We start from the raw sequence: 23,010 nt of genomic DNA, 5'->3' as shown, positions 1-23,010 counted from the left end.
TATGAAAATAATAAACGCTTGACTCCTTTTACGTGCACTTTTTGGAAAATACGTCTTAAAAAATCATAAATTTATTAAGAAAGTAGAATTAGAACGGATGGTCATAGACCGAATAGTACAAATAAAAGAAAAAAATAAAAATTCTTTAACGATCAAGATTTGTTTCACAATATGTTGTTTGCACTTTGCAATATGTGCCACTGTATTTGTTATTACTGGCAGTGATAAGCATCAATTTAGATGTCATTTAATTCCAACTTTATTGTCCAACTAAGTGTGACACATTTTCATTTATTGCACTGTAAAACGATGAGTTCAACGTCATCTAAACGATGTTCATAAACGAAGTGATATTATTATTGGGATAAACCAAGTAAATTAGATCTAGAAGCTTCCTTGACTTTCTAAATGAATATTTTAGTACCTCAAATGAATCAAAAGGATGACATAGAATTTAATATGTATTCCACCTCGTGTCCATACTCTAGAAAGATAAGGCGATTAGTTAATGTTTAATAAAAGAAATTGGAAGAAAGAAATCACCCTGGGGGCAAGGGGTTTGCTTCTAGAAAAACAACCAATTCAAAGAAGAACAACTACTGGAGGACGACTTTTCTTACATTCTCATTAAAGAAAAATGTTAAGCCGATACTAATTTTCATTAATCTAATGGAATTCTAATAAAATTCTTTGGTGTATTGTCGCCTATTGCGACTCTTCTTCTTCTTCTTCCTACATTATTTCTATTTCCAATTTCTTGTAATCTTCACCTCTCATCTCTCTATTCAATTACGGAGTTTGCTTTTGACCTTTGAATTTTCTCTTTTATTATATATGAAAATGATGATGATTTTGAGAGATTTCAAATCACATCAGCCAACATTAAACGCCATCAGGAAATAGTATTCTTTCCTCTTTTTCTCCTTTCAAGAAATCCTTCTGCCGTTGTACATCCAAATTATACCAACACATTTAATACTATAGCTTAGACTGGCAATATTTGCTTTGTTTGTCTGTCTGTTTCTTTATTCTTTGAAAATCCTATGAGAACCTTCCGGTTCCCATACTAGAACCAAGAACTTGTTAGTTCTTAATAATTTATCTCAAAATCAAATCGTTGTTTAAAAGATTCGGAACCGAACTGACCAATTCTAAACAGTTTCGATCCGATTCCACCTGTTCTAGAAACAACGCCCAATCTTGGAAGGAATGGAGGTTGTTAAACTTTAAAAAGTGTAATAAAAGAAACATAAATATATCAAAAATTTTTTTTTTTCAAATGTAGTGTCACTATAGCATGTATAAGTCATGGGATTTTTAATCATTTTATCTTAAATGATCCCTTCATTTTCTATTCCAAAACCTATGAAAAAATTATCCTCGTTTTGTGCACAAATCTCATATAAATATAGTTGAATGTATAATCATTTATGAAGAAATTGTGTAAAGTTTTCTAAGAAGGACGATGAATAACTAATTTTATAATTTATTTTTTAACTAAAACAATAATTTAGCGACTCTCTCTACCATATGCAGTGAAGACACTGTCAACGATGTACAAGTTTATATACCCAGCTCCATATTTGGGCATGAAAGCTATCAAATCCTTAAATATAATTATATAACTCGTGGCAATGATCAAGATGTTATTCAAATGAAAAAATTATTGTACTTACTCTTTAATTATAATATAAATTGCTATGCTAATAGTATTTAAGTAATCATTTGGAACATTTCCACCTCATTACTTAATTATAATATAAATATTTTGAATATTACTTTTTATTTGTTTTACTTCTGAGTTTAATCTAAAACTTTTATGAATGAATTAAGTTGTAAAATTCAGGGTTCCTTTGGGGGGTAGACACTTTTCATGAGAGGGATGAACTCATTTTCTTTTAATTATTGCGTAATTAATGGGAGGTTCCAAAAGAATAATCCTGTAAATTGACCAATTGGAGCGATAGCCGGCATTGACCATTGAAATTTCATGCAATAAATATTTTTATTTTTTATTCACTTGTAAATGGTAATTAATTGTTGGTCAAGGACAGTGGTACATTACATATCATCATTTAAGAGTCTGTTTGTTTGAGAGAGATTTTGAAAATTAATTTTTTGACAATTATAAGAAAAGTGGGGTCCACATGTGAGAGAAAAAATCAAATATAACGATTGAAATAATAAAATAAATGTCAAAAAATTAAATTTTTAGACAAAAAAAATCACTCCCAAACATGCTATAACTAAAACATTGAATACCAAATCCATGAATTCATTTTTTATTAAAGCATAGTATGTCACCAACTAACCCATAAATATGAGTGGATTGGGGGACCCTCTTAAATAAACAACTTTTACACTTTGCTCTTTTAATTTTCAAATTCTCCAATTTCCCCCATTATTTCAAGTTTCTAAGCACTGGACCAGTGATAAGCATCAATTTAGATGTCATTTAATTCCAACTTTATTGTCCAACTAAGTGTGACACATTTTCATTTATTGCACTGTAAAACGATGAGTTCAATGTCATCTAAACGATGTTCATAAACGAAGTGATATTATTATTGGGATAAACCAAGTAAATTAGATCTAGAAGCTTCCTTGACTTTCTAAATGAATATTTTAGTACCTCAAATGAATCAAAAGGATGACATAGAATTTAATATGTATTCCACCTCGTGTCCATACTCTAGAAAGATAAGGCGATTAGTTAATGTTTAATAAAAGAAATTGGAAGAAAGAAATCACCCTGGGGGCAAGGGGTTTGCTTCTAGAAAAACAACCAATTCAAAGAAGAACAACTACTGGAGGACGACTTTTCTTACATTCTCATTAAAGAAAAATGTTAAGCCGATACTAATTTTCATTAATCTAATGGAATTCTAATAAAATTCTTTGGTGTATTGTCGCCTATTGCGACTCTTCTTCTTCTTCTTCCTACATTATTTCTATTTCCAATTTCTTGTAATCTTCACCTCTCATCTCTCTATTCAATTACGGAGTTTGCTTTTGACCTTTGAATTTTCTCTTTTATTATATATGAAAATGATGATGATTTTGAGAGATTTCAAATCACATCAGCCAACATTAAACGCCATCAGGAAATAGTATTCTTTCCTCTTTTTCTCCTTTCAAGAAATCCTTCTGCTGTTGTACATCCAAATTATACCAACCCATTTAATACTATAGCTTAGACTGGCAATATTTGCTTTGTTTGTCTGTCTGTTTCTTTATTCTTTGTGTTGTTGTGTCGATGATATTTATTACTGGGTAGCTTTTCAGTTCTTAGAACTCATTGAAGAGCAGAATATAATTTATTATTGCACAGAGACCTCTCATATTTTACTGTTTGTTTTGATTACCAGTACAAGTTGTTAGTGTTGCATTTTTGTTTAGCTGGGACAATTTTTGGTGATTTTGGTAATTGCCGAGTTCTGGTGATTTTTGACTGAGATTAGCATCTGGGAAAAGAAAAATTCACATGTATTTTTTGATTTTCAATTGTGAAATGCTGAAAGATTCTTGGATCTCTAAATCATGTCCCAACAGCGCCCTCTATTAATTCCTTCACAACGAACTCCCGGTAAAGAAGAACTACCATATACCCCTGTTTTGTTAAAATCTATTTCCGAGAATTCCAAAACTTTTTCTAGGATGGATTCAAATTCGAATTCCCAGTTTGAAAATGAGAATTCTCCACTTCCGGATTTTATCCGGAATACCTCATCCCAGCGCAGTACTTCTTCAATACAGTCGATTTATTCGAAGGCCTCTAGCGGGCATTCTCCACTCCCGGAGTTTATCCGGAGTACCTCATCCCAACGAAGTACTTCGTCAATACAGTCGATTCATTCGAAGGCCTCCAGTGGGCATTCTGTTAGGGAGGTTAGCTTTGAGCTGGGATCAAAGCCTTCGGTCAGGCACGGATCGATGGGTGCTGATTCCGAAAGGTTTGGCTCCTCCTATAAAGAGATTAATGATCAAGATGCAAGGTTGGTTTATCCAAATGATCCCGAGAAAACAAATGAGAAGTTTGAATTTGCGAGGAACTCCATCAGGACTGGGAAATATTCAATCTTGACTTTCTTGCCCCGTAATTTGTTTGAGCAGTTCCATAGAGTTGCCTACATATACTTTCTTGCGATTGCTATACTCAATCAGGTTCCGCAGCTGGCTGTTTTTGGTCGTGAAGCTTCAATTTTGCCGTTAGCCTTTGTGTTATTAGTTACAGCTGTTAAGGATGCGTATGAGGACTATAGAAGGCACCGTTCAGACAATATTGAGAACAACCGATTGGGATGGGTTTTGGTAAATGATCAGTTTCAACAGAAGAAATGGAAAGATATACGTGTTGGGGAGATCATTAAAGTTTCTGCAAATGAAACTCTTCCTTGTGACATGGTACTTCTGTCTACGAGTGACACGACTGGAGTTGCTTATATCCAGACGACTAATTTGGACGGAGAATCAAATTTGAAGACTCGGTATGCAAAGCAGGAAACACAAATGAAAAATCCAGAGAAGGAAAAGATAACTGGGTTGATCAAGTGTGAGAAACCCAACAGGAACATATATGGTTTCCAAGCAAACATGGAAATTGATGGAAAGCGTGTTTCCCTTGGACCTTCGAACATAATCCTTCGTGGTTGTGAGCTTAAGAACACTAATTGGGCACTTGGGATTGCTGTTTATGCTGGTCGAGAGACAAAAGCGATGCTCAACAACTCCGGAGCTCCATCCAAACGAAGCCGTCTTGAGACAAAGATGAACCGAGAGATTATTTACCTCTCTATATTTCTTGTCGTATTGTGTACAATAATATCTGTTTGTCATGGTGTTTGGTTGAGGCGCCACAAGGAAGATTTGGTTCTGATGCAATTTTACAGAAAAAAGGATTATTCGGAACCTGACGTAGAGGATTATAATTATTATGGTTGGGGTATGGAGGTGTTCTTCGTATTCCTCATGTCGGTTATTGTGTTCCAGATCATGATTCCCATATCATTGTACATATCCATGGAACTTGTTCGGGTTGGTCAGGCTTACTTTATGATCAGAGATAATAGGATGTTCGATGAAGCCACCAATTCAAGATTTCAATGTAGGGCTTTGAATATAAATGAAGACTTGGGGCAGATAAAATACGTTTTCTCTGATAAAACTGGTACACTGACTGAGAACAAGATGGAATTTCAATGTGCAAGCATAGGAGGTGTTGACTACAGTGGTGGGAAGGCCATGGATGAAGATGAACAGACCGGGTACTCCACTAGAGGTACTACAACTTCTCTCTCTGCGTGTCTTTGCCGTTCCATTTTCTTTATATCTCCTGCACTCGGTTTTCATTCTAAACATATTATTTATGTCTGCCATTTTGGTTATCAGTTGACGGGCAGGTTTTCAAACCAAAGATGAGGGTAAAGGTGGATCCGGAGCTTCTCAGTTTATCAAAACAAAAACACACAGATGAAGGCAGACATGTTCACGATTTTTTTGTAGCATTGGCCACTTGCAACACAATTGTGCCTCTGGCTGTGGAGACGTCTGATCCTGATCTGAAGTTGATAGATTATCAAGGGGAGTCTCCAGATGAACAGTCATTGGTCTATGCAGCTGCAGCTTATGGTTATATGCTTATTGAACGAACTTCAGGTCATATAGTTATTGACATTCAAGGGGAAAGGCAAAGGTAACTTGAAGCTTCTTTGTTCATACCTCTCGAGCTCAATATTTTACTTTTGCAATGCCCGTGAGAGTAGCTATTTAGACAATCAGTTTTGTAATTGGAACAATTCCATGAAATTTCTTCATAATATTATACTAGAAAAGTCACATGCATGAAAATATAGGTATTGTAAAGAAGTATACTGTTCCAGTGTTGTAGTAGAGGATTATGGAGATTCTAGTTTTTTTCTTCCTTTGTTGATGGCTTGTTGAGCTCATTTGTTTATATTGTCTGTCTAATTTATTGCATCTTTCAATTTTTCTTTACCTTTTTCTTTTGTTTATTTTATACTTCTGCCCTTGATATTAATGTCGTACCTGTAAATGGTCACTGCAGGTTCAATGTTTTAGGTTTGCATGAGTTCGATAGTGACCGGAAGAGGATGTCAGTAATACTCGGATGTTCGGACGATACGTTTAAGGTATTCGTAAAAGGTGCAGATACAACCATGTTTAATGTGATTGATCGGTCCTTGAACTCAAACATTGTAAAGGCAACTGAAGATCACCTTCACTCATATTCCTCAAATGGTTTGAGAACACTTGTTGTTGGAAAGCGGGACTTGAGTGCATCTGAATTTGAGCAGTGGCAATCGTCTTATGAGAAAGCAAGCACTGCCGTGATGGGGAGGGCAGCTTTACTCCGTAAGGTTGCTTACAACATAGAAAACTCTCTTAGCATATTAGGTGCGTCTGCAATTGAAGATAAATTGCAACAAGGAGTTCCAGAAGCAATTGAATCCTTGAGAAATGCCGGTATCAAGGTTTGGGTTTTGACTGGGGACAAGCAAGAAACAGCTATTTCAATTGGCTACTCCTCTAAGCTCTTAACAAGTAAGATGACCCAGATTGTAGTAAACAACAACTCTAAGGAGTCGTGCAAGAAAGGCCTAGAAGATGCTTTGGTAATGTGTAAGAAGCTTACTAATGACTCTGACACTACAAGAGGAAATTCTGGAGCTAGAACGACAGAAATTGCATTAGTTATTGATGGAACAAGCCTCGTTCATATTCTTGACACCGAACTTGAAGAAAAGGTTAATGATTGTCTACTGTACTTATTCTCTCTCTATATCTGAGTTACAGTCTATTGATATTAAACTCATCCCTGTCGATCAATTTTCAGCTCTTTGAAGTAGCCAGCAAATGTACTGTGGTATTGTGTTGTCGAGTAGCTCCATTGCAAAAGGCTGGAATTGTTGCCCTGATGAAAAAAAGAGCTAATGAAATGACCCTTGCTATTGGTGATGGTAAGCATCGTTATCTCTTTATGTTATAGATAAATTACATTCGAAGAATGGAATAATAAGCAACTATGGTGTATATCATTTTGGCTATGCTTTCAGGCAATTTATAATTTATTTATTTATTTATTTTTTCAGGTGCAAATGATGTTTCAATGATCCAGATGGCTGATGTTGGTATTGGCATCAGTGGACAGGAGGGTAGGCAAGCTGTTATGGCATCGGATTTCGCAATGGGTCAATTTAGATTTTTGGTCCCATTATTATTGGTACACGGACATTGGAATTATCAGCGGATGAGTTACATGATATTGTACAACTTCTACAGGAATGCACTTTTGGTTCTCGTATTATTTTGGTGAGTATGCTTTCAGTGAAAATTACAAAATTAGATTCCTTCCCTCTGTAGAGAAAAGTCTAAAGACAACTTTAGTTGACTGTTTATGGCATTTTAGGCACTACATCTTCGCCTGGATTTGTGGCTTCTGAAATAATAAGATAGAAAGAAAAGGAATTGGTTTCTTGACTGTGCTTGATTAAAATTAAACTGAGAAAATCCAAAATAGAAAATATTATAATTGATTGTATTTTTGAAAATATTAGTTAATCATCTAAATATAATAAATAGAAATTTCTTTTATTATGTTTGGCCCTTTTCTTCTTTTTAGTTGACCCCTCAAAGCCATTTTAAGCGAATGCTACTCATTTTATTAATTTCTTCATGGTTAAACTGAAAATGTATTTCATTATTCTGTATATCAGTTATCCAATACTTTCTCAGTTTAAACATGAAAATATTGCATCTCTGTATAGCATGTTGAAAATACTAAATTTAAATTATAAAAATGAAATTGAACTTGTGCAAAGAATCGCTGTTTAACCTGCTCAATTTTTCTTCCCAGGTACGCTCTCTTTACGGGTTTCACGTTGACAACTGCTATCACCGATTGGAGCAGTGTGTTGTATTCAGTAATCTACACGTCATTGCCTACCATAGTTGTTGGGATTCTTGATAAGGATTTAAGTAGAACAACTCTGCTGAGGTATCCACAACTTTATGGGACCGGACAAAGGCAAGAAAGCTACAATGGAAAATTATTCTGGGTAATGATTATGGACACATTGTGGCAAAGCGTAGCGGCCTTCTTTGCACCTCTGCTCGCATATTGGGAAAGCGATATTGATGGATCGAGCATTGGAGATCTTTGGATAATTGCAGTGGTAATTTTGGTTAACTTACATTTGGCCATGGACATCATTCGCTGGTATTGGATAACTCATGCAGCCGTCTGGGGATCGATTGTTGCTACTTTCATTTGTGTCATGGTTATCGATGCTCTTCCTTTCCTACCTGGTTACTGGTAAGATTTCTCTTCCCAGTGTTACCATTCCTGAAGTATACATGCATTCAGGAGTTGGCGTCTGTAGGGGAATATTGCTAGTTTCAGAGTCTTTAACTGATAAAAAACTACAGGAGTATTGTCATTTTTTATGAACTTTGTTGCGGTTACTCTTGGAATTTTTGAACCATGAACCATGGACATGTAATGTCCCTTAAAGAGCGTGCATTACCAAAATAAATGAGACATAATCTAATTTGCGCATTTATATAATTCTGCAGGGCTTTCTTTCATGTTGCTGATACTAAATTGTTCTGGGCGTGCTTGCTTGGCATCACTATAGCAGCACTGGTTCCTCGTTTTGTTGTAAAAATTTTCATTCAGTATTTCAGACCAGACGATATTCAGATTTCAAGAGAGGCAGAGAATGTCAAAAATTCAAGGGAGTCTCGAGATGCAGAGATCGAGATGAACCCAATTTTCAATCCTCCACGGAGATAAACTAGTTTGTTTGTTTTATTTTCATACATTTTTGTATTTTCACTTCATTTGTAAAATCTGTCCCATTCTTTATACAGCAGCTACAGAAAATTTCTTCAGCTTGCCGGGTTGTTTTTGTTCATTAGGTTCTACTACATAAAGGCTGTAATTGTACATTATTTGTGTCTTCAACGGGGAAGGAAATATATTGATGATAGTACATAAAAGCTTTCGCCAATTCTTTGTACTCTGGCTTCCCTCACGGTTGTTCGGTGCCATTTTTGTAAAGTCAAAAGTTGCTTTCGAGAATGTTTTTGAACATGTTTGAAAATTTTGTGAAATGACTCTGTTTGGCTAAAAAACTTTTAGAGAAGTTGTTTAAGTATTATGAAAAGAAAATTTTAGGGGATATTCTCTTCGTGTTTGAGTTTCGAATTCATTTTGAGTTTTGTGTTTTGAGTGTTGATTTTGAAATTGTTGAAAACACGCTCTTTTTGTCATTTTAGAAAACTGTTTTTCAAAACACGAAATTTAAAAATGCGTTTACTTGTAAAGTTTGAGAATAATTTTTCATAACATTTTCTTCAAAAAACCACTACAACTTCACCACAAAGTTGCCACGACTAGAATCACCATTGCCAACCAATCACCACCGCCATTGCAACCACCACAACCAATCACCGCCACAACCTATCACCAAGACAGCCAATCACCACCACAAAATCGACCGTCGGTACCATCATCATCAACACTACTGCCAAAATCATCATCGTCCACCGCCGGTACAACCATCAACGAAAACCAAAATTGCCACCACAATCGACTAAACCTGAAATCGCTACCACCATCAACAAAAACCAAAGAACCTCCAATAGTGAGAGAGAGAAGAAACCAAATCGGCACCATCTTCAACAACCATCACCCATCGCCGTGCTGTGAACGTCGGGCCCAATCATAGTAGCGTTGTGAGCGACGAATAAGTCATGACACTATTGTGATTTGGAGCGAAGGTCGCGACGCTATTGTGGTTTGGAGCAGCGTCTTCTCCATACATCGGCGCCACCACCATCAACCATTCGTTCATCGTCGGCGTCAAGAAGGGAGAAGGCCCAATGGAGAGAATGAAGATGGAAGTCTCACGACCATCCAAATTTTTTTCTCTCTCCTGTTTTGCGTGTTTTAGGTTTTGGGCGTGTTTCTAGTATTTTCAACAGAAAAATACTCAATTTGTATTTTTTTCACATTTTTTTTTGTTTTCGAAAACAGGAAAGAGAACATGTTTTCATCGTTTTGGAAAATCAAAAACAGAAAACGCCAAAGAGAACGCCCCGTAGTTTTCTACATATGTACAAATATTTGAAAATTTTAAATTAGTAGTACAAAATAATATAGAAGGTAATACAAATATAAAAGGGGAAAATGAGAATACAAATTTGTGTTCGAGCGAAAATGGAGAATTTGTTGTGGTAAACAAACTTTAGGGGTATTTTTATAATTTTTCAAAAATCAGGGGTGTTAGTAATATTTATATACCTTATGGGGGGTGTATCTGATATTTACTGAAGAGGAAAAGGTTTACTCGTAACCGAAGTGCGTTGAATCCTCTGATACACACTTGAGCAGACCGGAGCCGCCAATCCCGTTTCTGGTCTCATATTCGCCATTTTATTTCTTCAAGTAAGCTCCTCATCCTAATTCCCTTCACTTGAATTTGAAAGAACAAACTGCCATATATACATATGTGTGTGTGTGTGTGTGTTTTTTTTAATGAAAACACTTCCACTGATGGATTAGTTGATTTAAGGTTGGTGTTAATGGACTGCAGACTTCTTTCTTTCAATCAGATCAGTGGGTTTTCGTCTAATTTCCGAGCAATTTCTGTTCCACGAAGTATTTCATATCGTTTGTCCTCTTTTACTCGGCCGGGTAACTAGAATTTTGTACTTCAAATTTCTAAAGTTTGTTGAATTTGCATTTTCATTTTGTGAATGGTTTGTTGTTAGATTTCTTTACACACTCGTGAATGTAGAATCTTTGAAACATAGAGTGCTGCGGTTATCTTTGTGTCCGTGTATTGATAGTTTGTATGTTGCTTTGACTAAGAGCATAATTGGCTGAGCTTACAAATTTGCAATGTTTACTTATATGTAGTCAAATGAATAACCTTTTCTATTGGTTAAAGTTGAAAATTGCTAATTACTTATTTTTACAATGCTTACTTTCAGAAACAGCTACTTATATTTTTACCTGAAAGGAAGGAAAAAAAAAAGTAACTTATCTACTCGTATTTGAAAATAAAAGTAACTTTTTACTTTAAAAAAAAATTAAAATTAAAATGAGTTGAATTTGGTCTTGAACATTCCAATGAAGTTTAATTTTTAGGAAGGTCTTTGTTAAGTCTTTTGAGCAAAGGCTGCCCAATTGAACAAGAAAACTGCTGAATTTTGTTGACATTACTTGTTTTTAATCCGTAAATTACTAAATTGTGCTGAAGTTCTACTTGAAAATGCTCTAAGTGATAACATTCACCTGTGATATATTTGAGACTAAATAACTAATCCTTGAATAGATCCACAGGATGTTTAACAAGTTTTTCATTTTCATTTTCATTTTATATTTTTAGTCATCATTTTGCACGTTGAACAATATTTTTTGCCAGAGAGAGATATTTATTTATTTGATTCGGCTTTGATTGGGCATTGATGAATCTTAATATATCTGAAACATTTGGATATCACTCTTTAGATTGTTTAAAGGACACTAGGCCTTGAATAGGTAGTTTGGTCAGTTAGATCACTTTCACGCCATGTTTGGAGGCTAACTGGGGCATTAAGTTGTTCCTTTTGAATTTTGCACATACTTTTAAGAACATAAATCTATGTTGGCAATCCCAATTCCATAACAGCGAACATGGTCTTGAGAGCCTTAAAAAGTTACATGATGGATGGACACTTTCGAAAAAATGGCAAGACGGTGCAAAGTGGTCTATTTTTTGATCAGTGAAGTTTTAAATTGAAGGAGTCAAATGCCTTTGGGAACCTTTTGTTTTTAGTATAATAATGATTAATGCAATCTATAAATGGATAATTTTCTTTCATGCTTTCAGTAAGCGTGTATTTAGAGAAGTTACATATTTTTACCAAATTGTGATATGTATACAATAAATATACATTTTTTTATATCTGTGCACCTGGATAAAAAGACCCAATGAAGCTAACTCTGGTACAAGTTCCTGGTGGCTGATTCGTATGGTTGTGAACTCGAGCCATTTGATGGTGCAATATTTCTTCATTAATCACTCCAGATTTGTTCATGTTCATGACCATGAGATATATTTATTGGTAGTGTTGTGCTCTTTTTTCTCATCTTCTGCATTTTGTGTTTCACAGGGCCATTTCATTGCACTCCAAATTGTTCGATGAAGTCCTATAGGCTATCAGATCTTACTACATCCGAGGTTGATAGCCTCAAAGCTCGTCCTCGAGTTGATTTTTCTTCCATTTTTGATGTGGTAAGACGCCGTGTTGTTTAGCAGCACCAACTTATTCTTTTAAATTTGTTATCTTGTTATCTGGACTTCACTGTAATGTTGGAATCAATGTTGGATCAGGTTCAACCCATTGTTGATGATGTACGCAGTAGAGGCGATGCAGCTGTTAAAGAGTCGGTGCTTCTTTTACTTCTTCATTCTGTTATTTATATTATTTAGTTATGTTTGAGAAGCGTGAGAAAAATCCGTGCTATTTTAAATTCACAATGAAAATAAATGTTGATCAACAGAAGACAGAACTCTACTGGGATGATTGTGTTTGTAGAGAAGTCCTGAGGATGATTTTGGAAGCACTAAAAATTGGACTAGTTCATGATTTAATTTGGTTAAAAGACTGGTTTTAAGCTTTGTTAAGTTCAGAGAACTGCACCCATCAACCTTTTGGGTTATTTTTGTTTGTTGTGCTATTGTGGTGGGACATTAATTTGAGGGAGGGTTTGGTTTACTAAACCTAAGTTGTGTGGTTGTAAGGAGTGGGATTAAATTTCTGATTGTTGTCATGAAAACTTGAATAGAAGAAGAGGACAGATTTTGTGAATCCAGTTATTAACTTAGGCATCTTTCGTTGCAGTTGCATCAAACCAGGCAATGCTGATAGAGTTTCTATTGATTTATTTTCCAAACTTATAGTCTATGTAGAAAAGGGTGCAAATAATGTTGATAGGTTGTAATTTTCTCCTGGTTGTGCAGGGACTGAACCAACATACTTAAGAGTTCATATGTACCTAGGACTCCTGGTTTCACTGGATATGGGACACAAATGCATAATACAAAAAGAATATGATTTTAACCTTTCCAAGCATATATGCATCTGTAGGCAGTAAGGTTGAGATGTTTTGCTCATTCGTCATTTCCTATGGTTGAGGGTGACCGCTATATTATGTTTCTCTTTGACAGCTATACAATGAGATTTGACAAAGTTAAACTGGACTATATAGTTGAGAACGTCAATGATCTTCCTGATCCTGAGGTATCTCTTTTGGTCTGGACAAAGTTTTCACAGCTCTGCTTGTGATTTGAGCATCCTAATTGTTTAGTTTCTAAGTTTCTATCATATTACAAAAGTTCCATTTAGTATTCAAGTCCACTATTCGGTGACTTGTACTTTGATGATTAGCTTGATGCAGCCGTTCAAGAAGCATTTGACGTGGCGTACAGTAATATTTTTGCTTTTCATGCTGCTCAGCAGCCAGTTGAGAAAATTGTTGAGAACATGGAAGTAAGTACTTTAACTTTACATGGTACTTATTGGAGTTCCTGACTCAAGTTGCAGTTTCCCCATTTTCAATTTTTCTAGGGTGTTAGGTGCAAACGAGTGGCAAGGAGTATCTCAGCTGTTGGTCTCTATGTTCCTGGGGGCACAGCTGTTTTACCTTCAACTGCTTTGATGCTTTCAGTTGTAGGTGACTCTAGTTAACTATAAATTATGCTTTTCTGGATTTAATTAAGATTTTCATTTCATTTTGCTGATTGATGTGGGAACTCTTAAATCAGCCTGCCCAGATAGCCGGATGCAAAACTATTGTACTGGCAACTCCCCCTACTCAGGATGGCAGCATTTGTAAGGTGAATGTTCTCACCTAATAAGCTTGATTGAATATGGTGTTCATGTAACTCACCAGCCATTATTTTGCAGGAGGTTCTTTATTGTGCTAAGAAAGCTGGTGTTACTCATATTCTTAAAGCTGGAGGAGCTCAGGTTGGAATGCAGTATATTTTCTGAGTATACAGTGTTTTTAAGGAGACTTCTTCTTACATTTCTGAAATTTATCAATATGTTCAGGCTATTTCTGCCATGGCTTGGGGAACTGAATCTTGTCCTAAGGTATCAGTTTCTGCATGATGTGTGCGTTCACTATATCACACCATTTTAGTAGCAACCCATGCTTTCTTTTGGTCCATAGAAGCCCAACTCTTCTCTTCTCAGGGCCAGGCTTAGACAAAAGTTTTGTATGTACTGAAGTGTGTTATTGTGATTCTCGAAGTACTACCACTAGTTGTGCATTTAATCCTGCCTTCTGTCTTCTCTGTATGATATTGAATTAGCTATCAACTTTAACAGACTATTTATTTGCCAACATCATAATAAGTTTGTATCTCCGCCGAAAGAAAAACAAATAACTGAGCTTTATTGACTATAGATGTGGTTCGACTACATGATTCTTTTTGCCACTTATCCAGTTATATGGTTCTTCCTAAATCTACTGGAAAATCTGAAGCAACCACAACATGCACAAGTTTGTAACCTAATACTAGTATATATTGTAAAGAGAAAAAAGGAAAAAGAAAGGGGGGGGGGGGGGATATAGAAAACCCTGGTAAGCACATGAATTCTATCTGATGAGAGTAGGTTTTTCAAATGAAACTTAAGATAGAGAATAAACACTGACATGCCTGTGAAAGAAACTTGTATAGTTATTTATTTATGGCATTGGAGGATGAATCATGACACTTTTCTTTCTTATCATCTTTTTTCTCTGCTTTTTTACAGTATGTTTTTATTTTAAGATTCTTGGTTCTGGCACCATGCACTTGTACATTAGATAGCTTGCCAGATAATACTGCTCTTGAATAAACAGATAATCAAGTTAATAGAATTTTCAGTGATTCTGGATCGCTTGCTGTTGTGAGGAGTTTGATAGATGGATTTCATTGGATTCTGATTTAGTTTCCTTCTTGTAGAGCAAATTTATTATTTAAGGAAGAAGCGTCTTTGCTTCTCCCTGGTATTTTACTCCAATTACTTTTATTTGCGTTTGTATGTATAAGAATGAGTTGGCAATACCACTGCCCTTGCCAATATGAAGGGCATTTGTTAGCTACCCAAAATAACCCATTTCACCAGGAATTTGCTAAATACTCATTAAACTTTCATCAAACAGCAATTTGATGTGTGTACAGTGTTAATCTGATACACAGATCCTTGATCCACAATCCACCTTTTAGCTCATAAGTGACTGGAGTTAGCATTCCCAGTCTAACTTATACAGGTAGCTCCTTCCCTGTGGCATTTATTCCAATTAACTTGAGCCTGAACAAAAAACCACGAGAACGTGTCGAGTGTAGAACTCACTAACAAAATGATAAGGGAATAAAAGAGTAATGAGCTATCAGCTATACCACCAAGGAATTTGCACATATCTAAGAATTGCAATAATTATGAGATATTCTATTGGTGGAGTTATGTAATATATTGGTATAGGACCCACACGCAACAGAGTTCTCCTCTTTTATAGTGGTTAAAGCCATCTCTAGGATCCAAGACGATATCCAACTTGCTGTGAAAAGATTATAGTGTCATGACTCATCCATCTGAAAAGCACGTATAAGTCCAATTGGAATATGTAGGGCCATTTTCATAAAATCAGCCAAAGAAAAGATTTTATCCACCCCAAAAGCTCATTTCAGTTCAAATTTAAATTTTATCTCACACTAAAATCTAATTCTACTTCCACCCTTGGGCAAAGTTGATATCTAGTCATATGTAAGATTATGCTATAGGATGCATGCAAAGAAAGGTGGATATCATTTTGCATTGATTTATTTAAGATCAAGTTGTGCACTGTAGGTCTGGTTGCATAGGTCACGCCTTTTTCCCTTTCCACTGTCCCGGGGCATAGGACTTCGATCCTAGACCACCCACCCCCCTTTTCTGCCATAGTTTGTCTATCTAGAGCAGTGACTTGCATGATTAACATATTCATTGTGTACTCGATGTCAAACTTGACTTTTGCTTTATGCCCCAGTGAATATCTTCCTTGGGAGTGGGGGGGTTGGGGTGGGTTAAATAGGATGAAATAGATACAAATATTTCTTTGAAATAGAAACTCATATTGAGCTGTGTATTCTGACTTCTCCAATTATCTGATGAATTTCATTCATCTATCCCCATGTGCTTCTCTCTCAGATATCTGTTACAGTTTTGTGTTACTATTATTGCAGGTGGAGAAGATATATGGGCCTGGTAATCAGTATGTCACAGCTGCAAAAATGATCCTCCAGGTAGTAATGATTTTTACTTTATTTCTTCATTGAAATATGATATAATTTGCACCGTATTTCAGTATGCTGCTAGGTTGCCAAATCTATATTTCTCCCTTAACAGAACAGCGAGGCTATGATTTCAATAGACATGCCTGCTGGACCATCAGAAGTGCTTGTCATTGCAGATAAACATGCCAACCCAGTTCATATAGCAGCGGATTTACTTTCACAGGTATCTGCTTTTTGGAATTTTGTCCTTCAATTTGTTTTCTTCACAGAAAAGAACTTCTGTGAATTTATGTTGTAGTTACTGAAAGTAGGAGTGAATCACTATGTTTATTGCAGCAATAAGAGTTTTTATGATAAATTTGACTAGTTGTTTACTATATGATGACCATATAAGAGAGAGAACTGAAATCATCAAGTTCTTTTTCTTTCTCACATATAGATACCTTCTTATAGCCTTCTTTATATATGTCATATTATTTTCTTTTCTGACCTTGCAAACCATCATGTTGCCAATTTCAGGCTGAGCACGGCGCTGACAGCCAGGTTGTTCTTGTAATTGCTGGAGATGGTGTGGATCTAACTGTTATTCTGGATGAGCTCAACAAACAGTGCAAAAGCCTGCCAAGGGGAGAGTTCGCTTTAAAAGCACTAAGTCACAGCTTTGCTGTTTTTGCTCGTGATATGGTTGAGGTCCGTGCTCTAGTGTGTGATTTTCATAACAGACTACTTTTACATATAAAATTCCCAACTTGACACAATAATTTGAAGATCAATTGAACAATATGTACCTTTTTTTCTATTGCAGACATTTGAAGACTAGTGATGACTGATTAGAGAGTGTAGAAAATTCACTTTTGTTGGCAATCTAGAACATGAAAGCTGATTTTGGACGTTGATTTTAAGAAATCTTCTGCTTGAATTTCAATGTTAAGTTAAATGCATTAATTAAAAAATGCATGAGGTTATGCCTTCAACAATTAACTCTACTCGTTCACCGGGACGGACCCACTAAGGGACGAGTGGGGTCTGCCGCTCCCACTAAATTTTCAAAATCCTTCAATTCGACCTTGTTAAATTTAAGTTTTCAGATTATTTTTTTGGTTTTTTTCACAATTTAGTTTAGCCAATTTTCCATCTCGTCGCCACTAAAGAATAAATCTGGGTTCGCCCGTGCTCGTTCATATGGTTAATTTCAAGAACTAGTTTATTGCACACTGACACACACACAGTTGTTTTCTTGGTTGTTTTGTTCACTTATTTCTTGGTTGATTTTATTCTCTTTGCATGTATGGTGCATCTGAGTCTCAATTTGTTTTAAAATTACAGTTATTGTTTGGATTCGCAGGCTCTCAATTTTTCTAACTTGTACGCGCCCGAGCATTTGATCATCAATGTAAATGATGCCGAGAAGTGGGAAAGTTTAGTCCAGAATGCTGGTAATTATTGTCATGTTCTTCTGTCTACATGATCTGGTGTTTGCTTGTATGAAATCTGTGTCATTTGCAAAATTCTTTCATCTTTGTCCGCCTTTGCTTTAATAACATTCTATATTAGTGCATAAATACTCTGAAATTTTATTAGCAGGCCTTTTCTATTCCTTACTGCTTGGCAGGTTACTTTCTTTTTCTCCTCAATATTTTTAAACAAGCTGCTATAGTCTGTCCTTTATCAATTGGGCATACTATAGTTTATGGATTACACCTTTTAGCGCACAGGGATCTCTGTCTACAATTGCTAATATCCTACTTTATACTTACTATTGGAATGCTGCATGATCAACAAAAAATCTGCAGGTTCTGTATTTTTGGGTCAGTGGACACCTGAGAGTGTAGGAGATTATGCGAGTGGAACGAACCACGTTCTTCCCACATATGGTTATGCTCGGATGTACAGTGGCGTGTCTTTAGACTCATTCTTGAAGTACATTACGGTCCAGTCATTGACAGAGGGAGGGTTGAAGAAGCTAGGCCCTTATGTAGCAACTATGGCTGAAGTAGAGGGTCTGGATGCCCACAAGAGAGCTGTGACCCTCAGATTAAAGGACATCTAGAAACATTATTATGTCATTGGGAAAGATGCCCTCGAACGAGAGGACGTTAATGGAGAATTACGTCTTGCCCTCAAGACTAGAGGCCAGAAATAGAGAATTATGTCTCCAGAGAAAACAAGTGAATTGCTTTCTAGAGGGATGTATTTTGTTGTCGTCCGCCTTGTATTTGTGTACAATTATGCTGTATGTTATTTTAGATATTTCTGGAGAAATTTCATGGGAACAATTGACATCTTTTGGTGATTTAACTTTTAACAATTTACAATTTGTACTTGAATTCAGTGGTACTCATTTGTGTGTTTAACGACCTTGAAAATTGTTGTTTACTATTACAAATGAGCTATCTACATGAATTTGGCTCTTCTTTATTGGGAAGACGCGAGACTCATTTTCGACTAAGTGTATGGCTCTCCTTCTAGACGTCTTTCAAAATGGTCAATGTCCATATGAGCTGAAGCTTATAAAATGTAAATAGGAAGACCAGATAATAGTCGGACGATATTCATATTAGGTTCTCATCGAAAATGTCGAAAATGGACAAATGAGAACAGATGATAAAAATTCAGCTTGGATGCAGATTAGTACTATACAGTAGCCTTTTATCCTCCAATACAGCAAATAGTGTTAACCTTGTTTCCACTTGTAACACACAACTCAGATAATAAAAAACTGTAAATTTTATTCAGATGTCTTGAATTGGTGACTCTGTATTGCTGTGGTGCTGTGAAGCCTGGACTTGAGCTGCAAACTGCAGATTCCAAATCAAATCTTCAACAGAAGGCCTCTCAGATAGTTCATTTGACAAGCACCCCACACAAAGCTCAATCAGGGTTTTCAGCGAATCGTCCGAGCATTCCTTGTGCACTGCTGGATCGACTATAGTCCGACGAGCTTTATCATCTGCTGATAGGCTTACCAACAACTGAAGAAGTATCAAGTAAGATCATGTTAGAAAGTCAAAAGTACTATTCCTCGTACTATTTGAAGAATTCCTGATGATACTTTTGGTACGCCAATTTGAATATTTTAGCAAGTTACTAGAACTTTGGCCACGTTTCCACATAGCTAGTCCAAAATCGAGTAGAGGAAGGTCGTGGAAGGTTAAAACTTTGTTACATCTTATGACATAAATCCTTAATTGTTTCATTTGGGCGTTCTTAATTTAGATGAGCTGCACCAAATCCCTAGTGTATTCATAGTAAGTAAGAGTTCTCCTTGAAGTAGTAAAGAACCAAATTAAAAGGAGAAAAGGGATTGTGTAGATGATCCCAAACTTTTGAGAATAAGACTCAGATTGTGGTTGTAGTAATTAAGAGCAATTGACAACCTCGTACTGGACAAGAAACTTACTATATCTTTGGAGACACCGACATCATGTTCAGAGACAATCATCCTGCCCACAATGATCTCAAGTAAGATTACACCAAAATCATAGACGTCATTTTTCTCCCCGTATCTTAACCTATTCACAAGACAATTACAAAAATGAAGCCCGCTATTAGATATAGAGCCAAGTAATGCCTCAAAAATACTGCATAATCAATGAAATGAAATCAAAATCAGTGTCTGATAAGTGTACAGAAATATAAAAGCCTCCAGTCAAGATCAAGTGCATAAATAGTACAAATAAACTTACATCGATCCACAGTTTTCCTTTGATCCATGGGAGGACACTGCCACGTCATCCTGAATCCGTTACAAGTAGGCAATGTCAGGCATGTCTTTGAAGTTGACGTAAATGATAAGCCATTTGTATCATTAGTACTCTACGCAAATCAAGTTTTACCATATGGTGAAACTTGATTAGTGTACCTTCGGCATTATGAAAAGTAAAGATGTCGACTTACCAGTCTCTTATTTTCTGTCAACAAAGGGAGATTGCATTTGCTAATTTTTGCATGAAGGTCATGGCTCAACAGAATGTCTGTTATCCTCAGATGATTCGAATACACACCGGGAACCATCCCCGTATGAAGAAATTGAATACCCCGGGCAACCTCAATAGCAGCATTTATTCTCTGTATCCATGTAAATTTTTGTCCAGAACGTCCCTCTGTTAACTCAAGTGTTAAACCAAAATTTGAAGTATCATCATATATTAATAAACTCACTTTATCCTATATTTAGAATTTCAGATGACCCTCTATAGGTGGTTGGAGATATGCCACAAGTCACAGGTGGAGATGAGCTAAAGAACAAAAAACCAGAACAGAACAGAACAGTAGAAGAAAATGTTTTTCTAATAGTAAAATCATCAAAAGATAATAATTAATTTATGTGACAAAAGCATCTCAGGTACATTGAAAATGTGAGCTTCTACAATGCCCGAAGCAAACCAGTCTCTGCAACTCATTTGAGTAATTAATTATTTCACGAGTACAGGAAACAAGCTACAACAGTCAGAATGTCTATTTCTCTCTACACTGTTCTTAAAATTACGTTTTATTTTTATTAAATTTAGACAAAAATTAATCAAGAAATATAGAAATATATTACCATCTAGGCCAATTATTCGAGAGATCTTAGCGGTTGAGAAGACCTTGTCAATTGGTATAATCAATCGATCACAACGAAAACATCTGTACAAGGACGTGTATGAAAAGAACATTTGGGGGCCACAAAAAATTAATATTTCTTTTTCTTTTATTGGAAATGAAGAGAAAAAGAAGGCAATAATGTCCAAAATAAATTCACATGATCTTATTACAGACATGTAAAGACAATGATTCTGATTAGTGATAGCTACTGTTGCTGAAAAAAAAAAAAAAAAAAAAAAATTTTAATAAAAAAGTTGGAAATTATTCATCAGAAGTGGACCTTTCTGGTCACGGACGTGCGATGTACTTTTTGATAACGAAATCCACCCTCCTTACCAAATTACAAGTTAAAACGATGATTTAAGACCATATTTTACACACTCGGTTTTAGACTTTAACAAGATTTTTGAAAAGTTAAAAGTTATTTATGAGATTAAGAAATGTTTTCGAACCTATCTGAATAATTTTCTGAAAATACTTTATCTGATTAGAAGAATATTTTAGAAAAACGATATCTTTTTCAAAAAGCTCTTCTACAAAAAGTATAAGCAAGCAAATGTCCAATCAAATGAATGCTTAATACGGATTAATTCAGCATTTCAAAAAATGTGAACTTTTTTTTTCCCACTAAAGGTCACTAGTTTGGCTTATTTTATATCATAAAAATCGAAAGAACGCATAAAAAGAGAGGCCACATACCTGAACTCCAATAAATGAACAATGTAACAAATGTCTCAAAACTAAATGAAAGTAACAATAAACGGAATGTGTACAATGACTAAGTGAAGACTACTTAAGGGTACTCTTGAAGATAAATTTTCGGGCAGGAAGATAAAGTTATCAACCAAGTCATACGTCTGGACTAATATATTCCTGAATCGTAATAGTCTGCATAATCATGCTCACTCATTGGAGAAGAGTCTCATCGGGAAAAATGCTCCCACGTAGGTGTCTATGTGTCGGGATAAATGCAAGTGCATCCAATCTTATGGTGCTCGTCGTTGCCAAATCTACTGCATATGATAACAGATGTAAACTGTTTTAGGTTACTAATAGTCTGAAATATCCTTTTCAATAGGTGTCATCCACATGCTCTGTTTTTAAGATTTCCTACGAGAATTTAATACAACACAATGATTATGAAGATTTAAAAACATAGTATGTCGACTTGTTTCTAAATTGTCTTATTGAATGAACGTCGTTATTTTTTCTTTAAATTACGAATAACTTTTGTTTTTATTGTTTTCAATTGAGACCGCGAGGTTTGCAACTACCTCTCGAAAGTTGATCCCACCTGAATCTTTTATTATCTTTCAAATCTGTCCTCGAATTTTCTGTTTTATGCAAAGAGTTCCCAGAACTTTCGGATTGGTTCCTCAACTCTGTGGAAACTGCAATTTGATCCCTGAATTTTTCCTTTCTACGCATCTCAATCCCTATATTTCCAGAAATTTCCAAATAAGTCCCCAATGTTTCTGCGTGTGTCAAACTGGTTCCTACATGTTTCAAATTAATCCCTGGAAATCCTGAATGCCTCACTACAGTCTCTTGTGGTACAATGGGCTGAATTGTTAAAGTGGTTCCGTCAAAATGTACAACTTCACACAAAAGGGACGCGTTAAGCCCGCTAACTGTAACATTGGTCTGCTTAGAAAAGGCCAAATGGGCTTGGGCCAGAAATAAGCCCAATAGATGAGAATTCATGTCAGCCCAATATCTTCAAAATTTGAGGTTCAAATACATGATCAAACTATCTGTTTTGTCCATTGTCTCCCTTTGTGATCCATTAACACAATCAGACAGCTCCAAACCCGATTGCCCAACCATGACCCGGTTGATCGTTTTTATCCAGCTTGTCCACCTATATGTGGCTATGGTTACTTCACTATTTGTAATGGAAGAAAAGATCTAGTAATATCCTCCTCCATATCAAACTTTTATGTACATCAGAAATCCACTCTTCATACCCAGTTACATGTTCAAAAGGTGATTTAGGTCCCACAGTCGGGTTAGTGTGTACTTATTTCTAGGTCAATGTGTCAAAAAATGTGAACTGTATTGACACTTGGTGCATGAAATGTGAAACGTA

General features: G+C 35.7%; 3 protein-coding genes across 4 annotated transcripts; 2 read left to right on the top strand and 1 right to left on the bottom strand.

Annotated features, from left to right (window-relative positions):
- Nucleotides 1-2,850: 2,850 nt before the first annotated feature.
- LOC111401526 (phospholipid-transporting ATPase 1) lies at nt 2,851-9,029 on the top strand. The gene is made up of 7 exons (XM_023029299.1): nt 2,851-5,278; nt 5,389-5,692; nt 6,065-6,764; nt 6,854-6,977; nt 7,110-7,329; nt 7,874-8,332; nt 8,593-9,029. The coding sequence occupies exons 1-7, from the start codon at nt 3,541-3,543 to the stop codon at nt 8,810-8,812; spliced, it is 3,765 nt and encodes a 1,254-aa protein (XP_022885067.1). The 5' UTR covers nt 2,851-3,540; the 3' UTR covers nt 8,813-9,029.
- Nucleotides 9,030-10,338: 1,309 nt separating this feature from the next.
- On the top strand, nt 10,339-18,688 carry LOC111401524 (histidinol dehydrogenase, chloroplastic-like). Of its 2 annotated transcripts, none has more exons than XM_023029296.1 (15): nt 10,339-10,468; nt 10,596-10,717; nt 12,181-12,302; nt 12,402-12,454; nt 13,239-13,311; nt 13,459-13,560; nt 13,639-13,740; nt 13,836-13,907; nt 13,978-14,040; nt 14,125-14,166; nt 16,284-16,343; nt 16,447-16,557; nt 16,854-17,024; nt 17,680-17,770; nt 18,128-18,688. In XM_023029296.1, the coding sequence occupies exons 2-15, from the start codon at nt 10,606-10,608 to the stop codon at nt 18,382-18,384; spliced, it is 1,431 nt and encodes a 476-aa protein (XP_022885064.1). In that variant the 5' UTR covers nt 10,339-10,468; nt 10,596-10,605; the 3' UTR covers nt 18,385-18,688. The 2 variants fall into 2 exon arrangements, with proteins under 2 accessions (XP_022885064.1, XP_022885065.1); XM_023029297.1 differs by having other exon boundaries at nt 10,341-10,468; nt 10,617-10,717.
- A 246-nt stretch (nt 18,689-18,934) lies between these two features.
- LOC111401525 (probable inactive leucine-rich repeat receptor-like protein kinase At3g03770) lies at nt 18,935-20,512 on the bottom strand. The gene is made up of 4 exons (XM_023029298.1): nt 20,232-20,512; nt 20,021-20,070; nt 19,735-19,846; nt 18,935-19,306 (listed from the first exon to the last, which is right to left on the bottom strand). Exons 1-4 carry the CDS (start codon nt 20,346-20,348, stop codon nt 19,067-19,069), a joined length of 519 nt encoding a protein of 172 aa, XP_022885066.1. The 5' UTR covers nt 20,349-20,512; the 3' UTR covers nt 18,935-19,066.
- Between the last annotated feature and the right edge of the window lie 2,498 nt (nt 20,513-23,010).

Source organism: Olea europaea, chromosome 10, assembly GCF_002742605.1.
Source record: "Olea europaea var. sylvestris chromosome 10, O_europaea_v1, whole genome shotgun sequence".
NCBI lineage: Eukaryota > Viridiplantae > Streptophyta > Magnoliopsida > Lamiales > Oleaceae > Olea > Olea europaea.
Note: the sequence above shows the minus strand (reverse complement) of the source record. Positions and strands in the feature narration are given on the sequence as shown.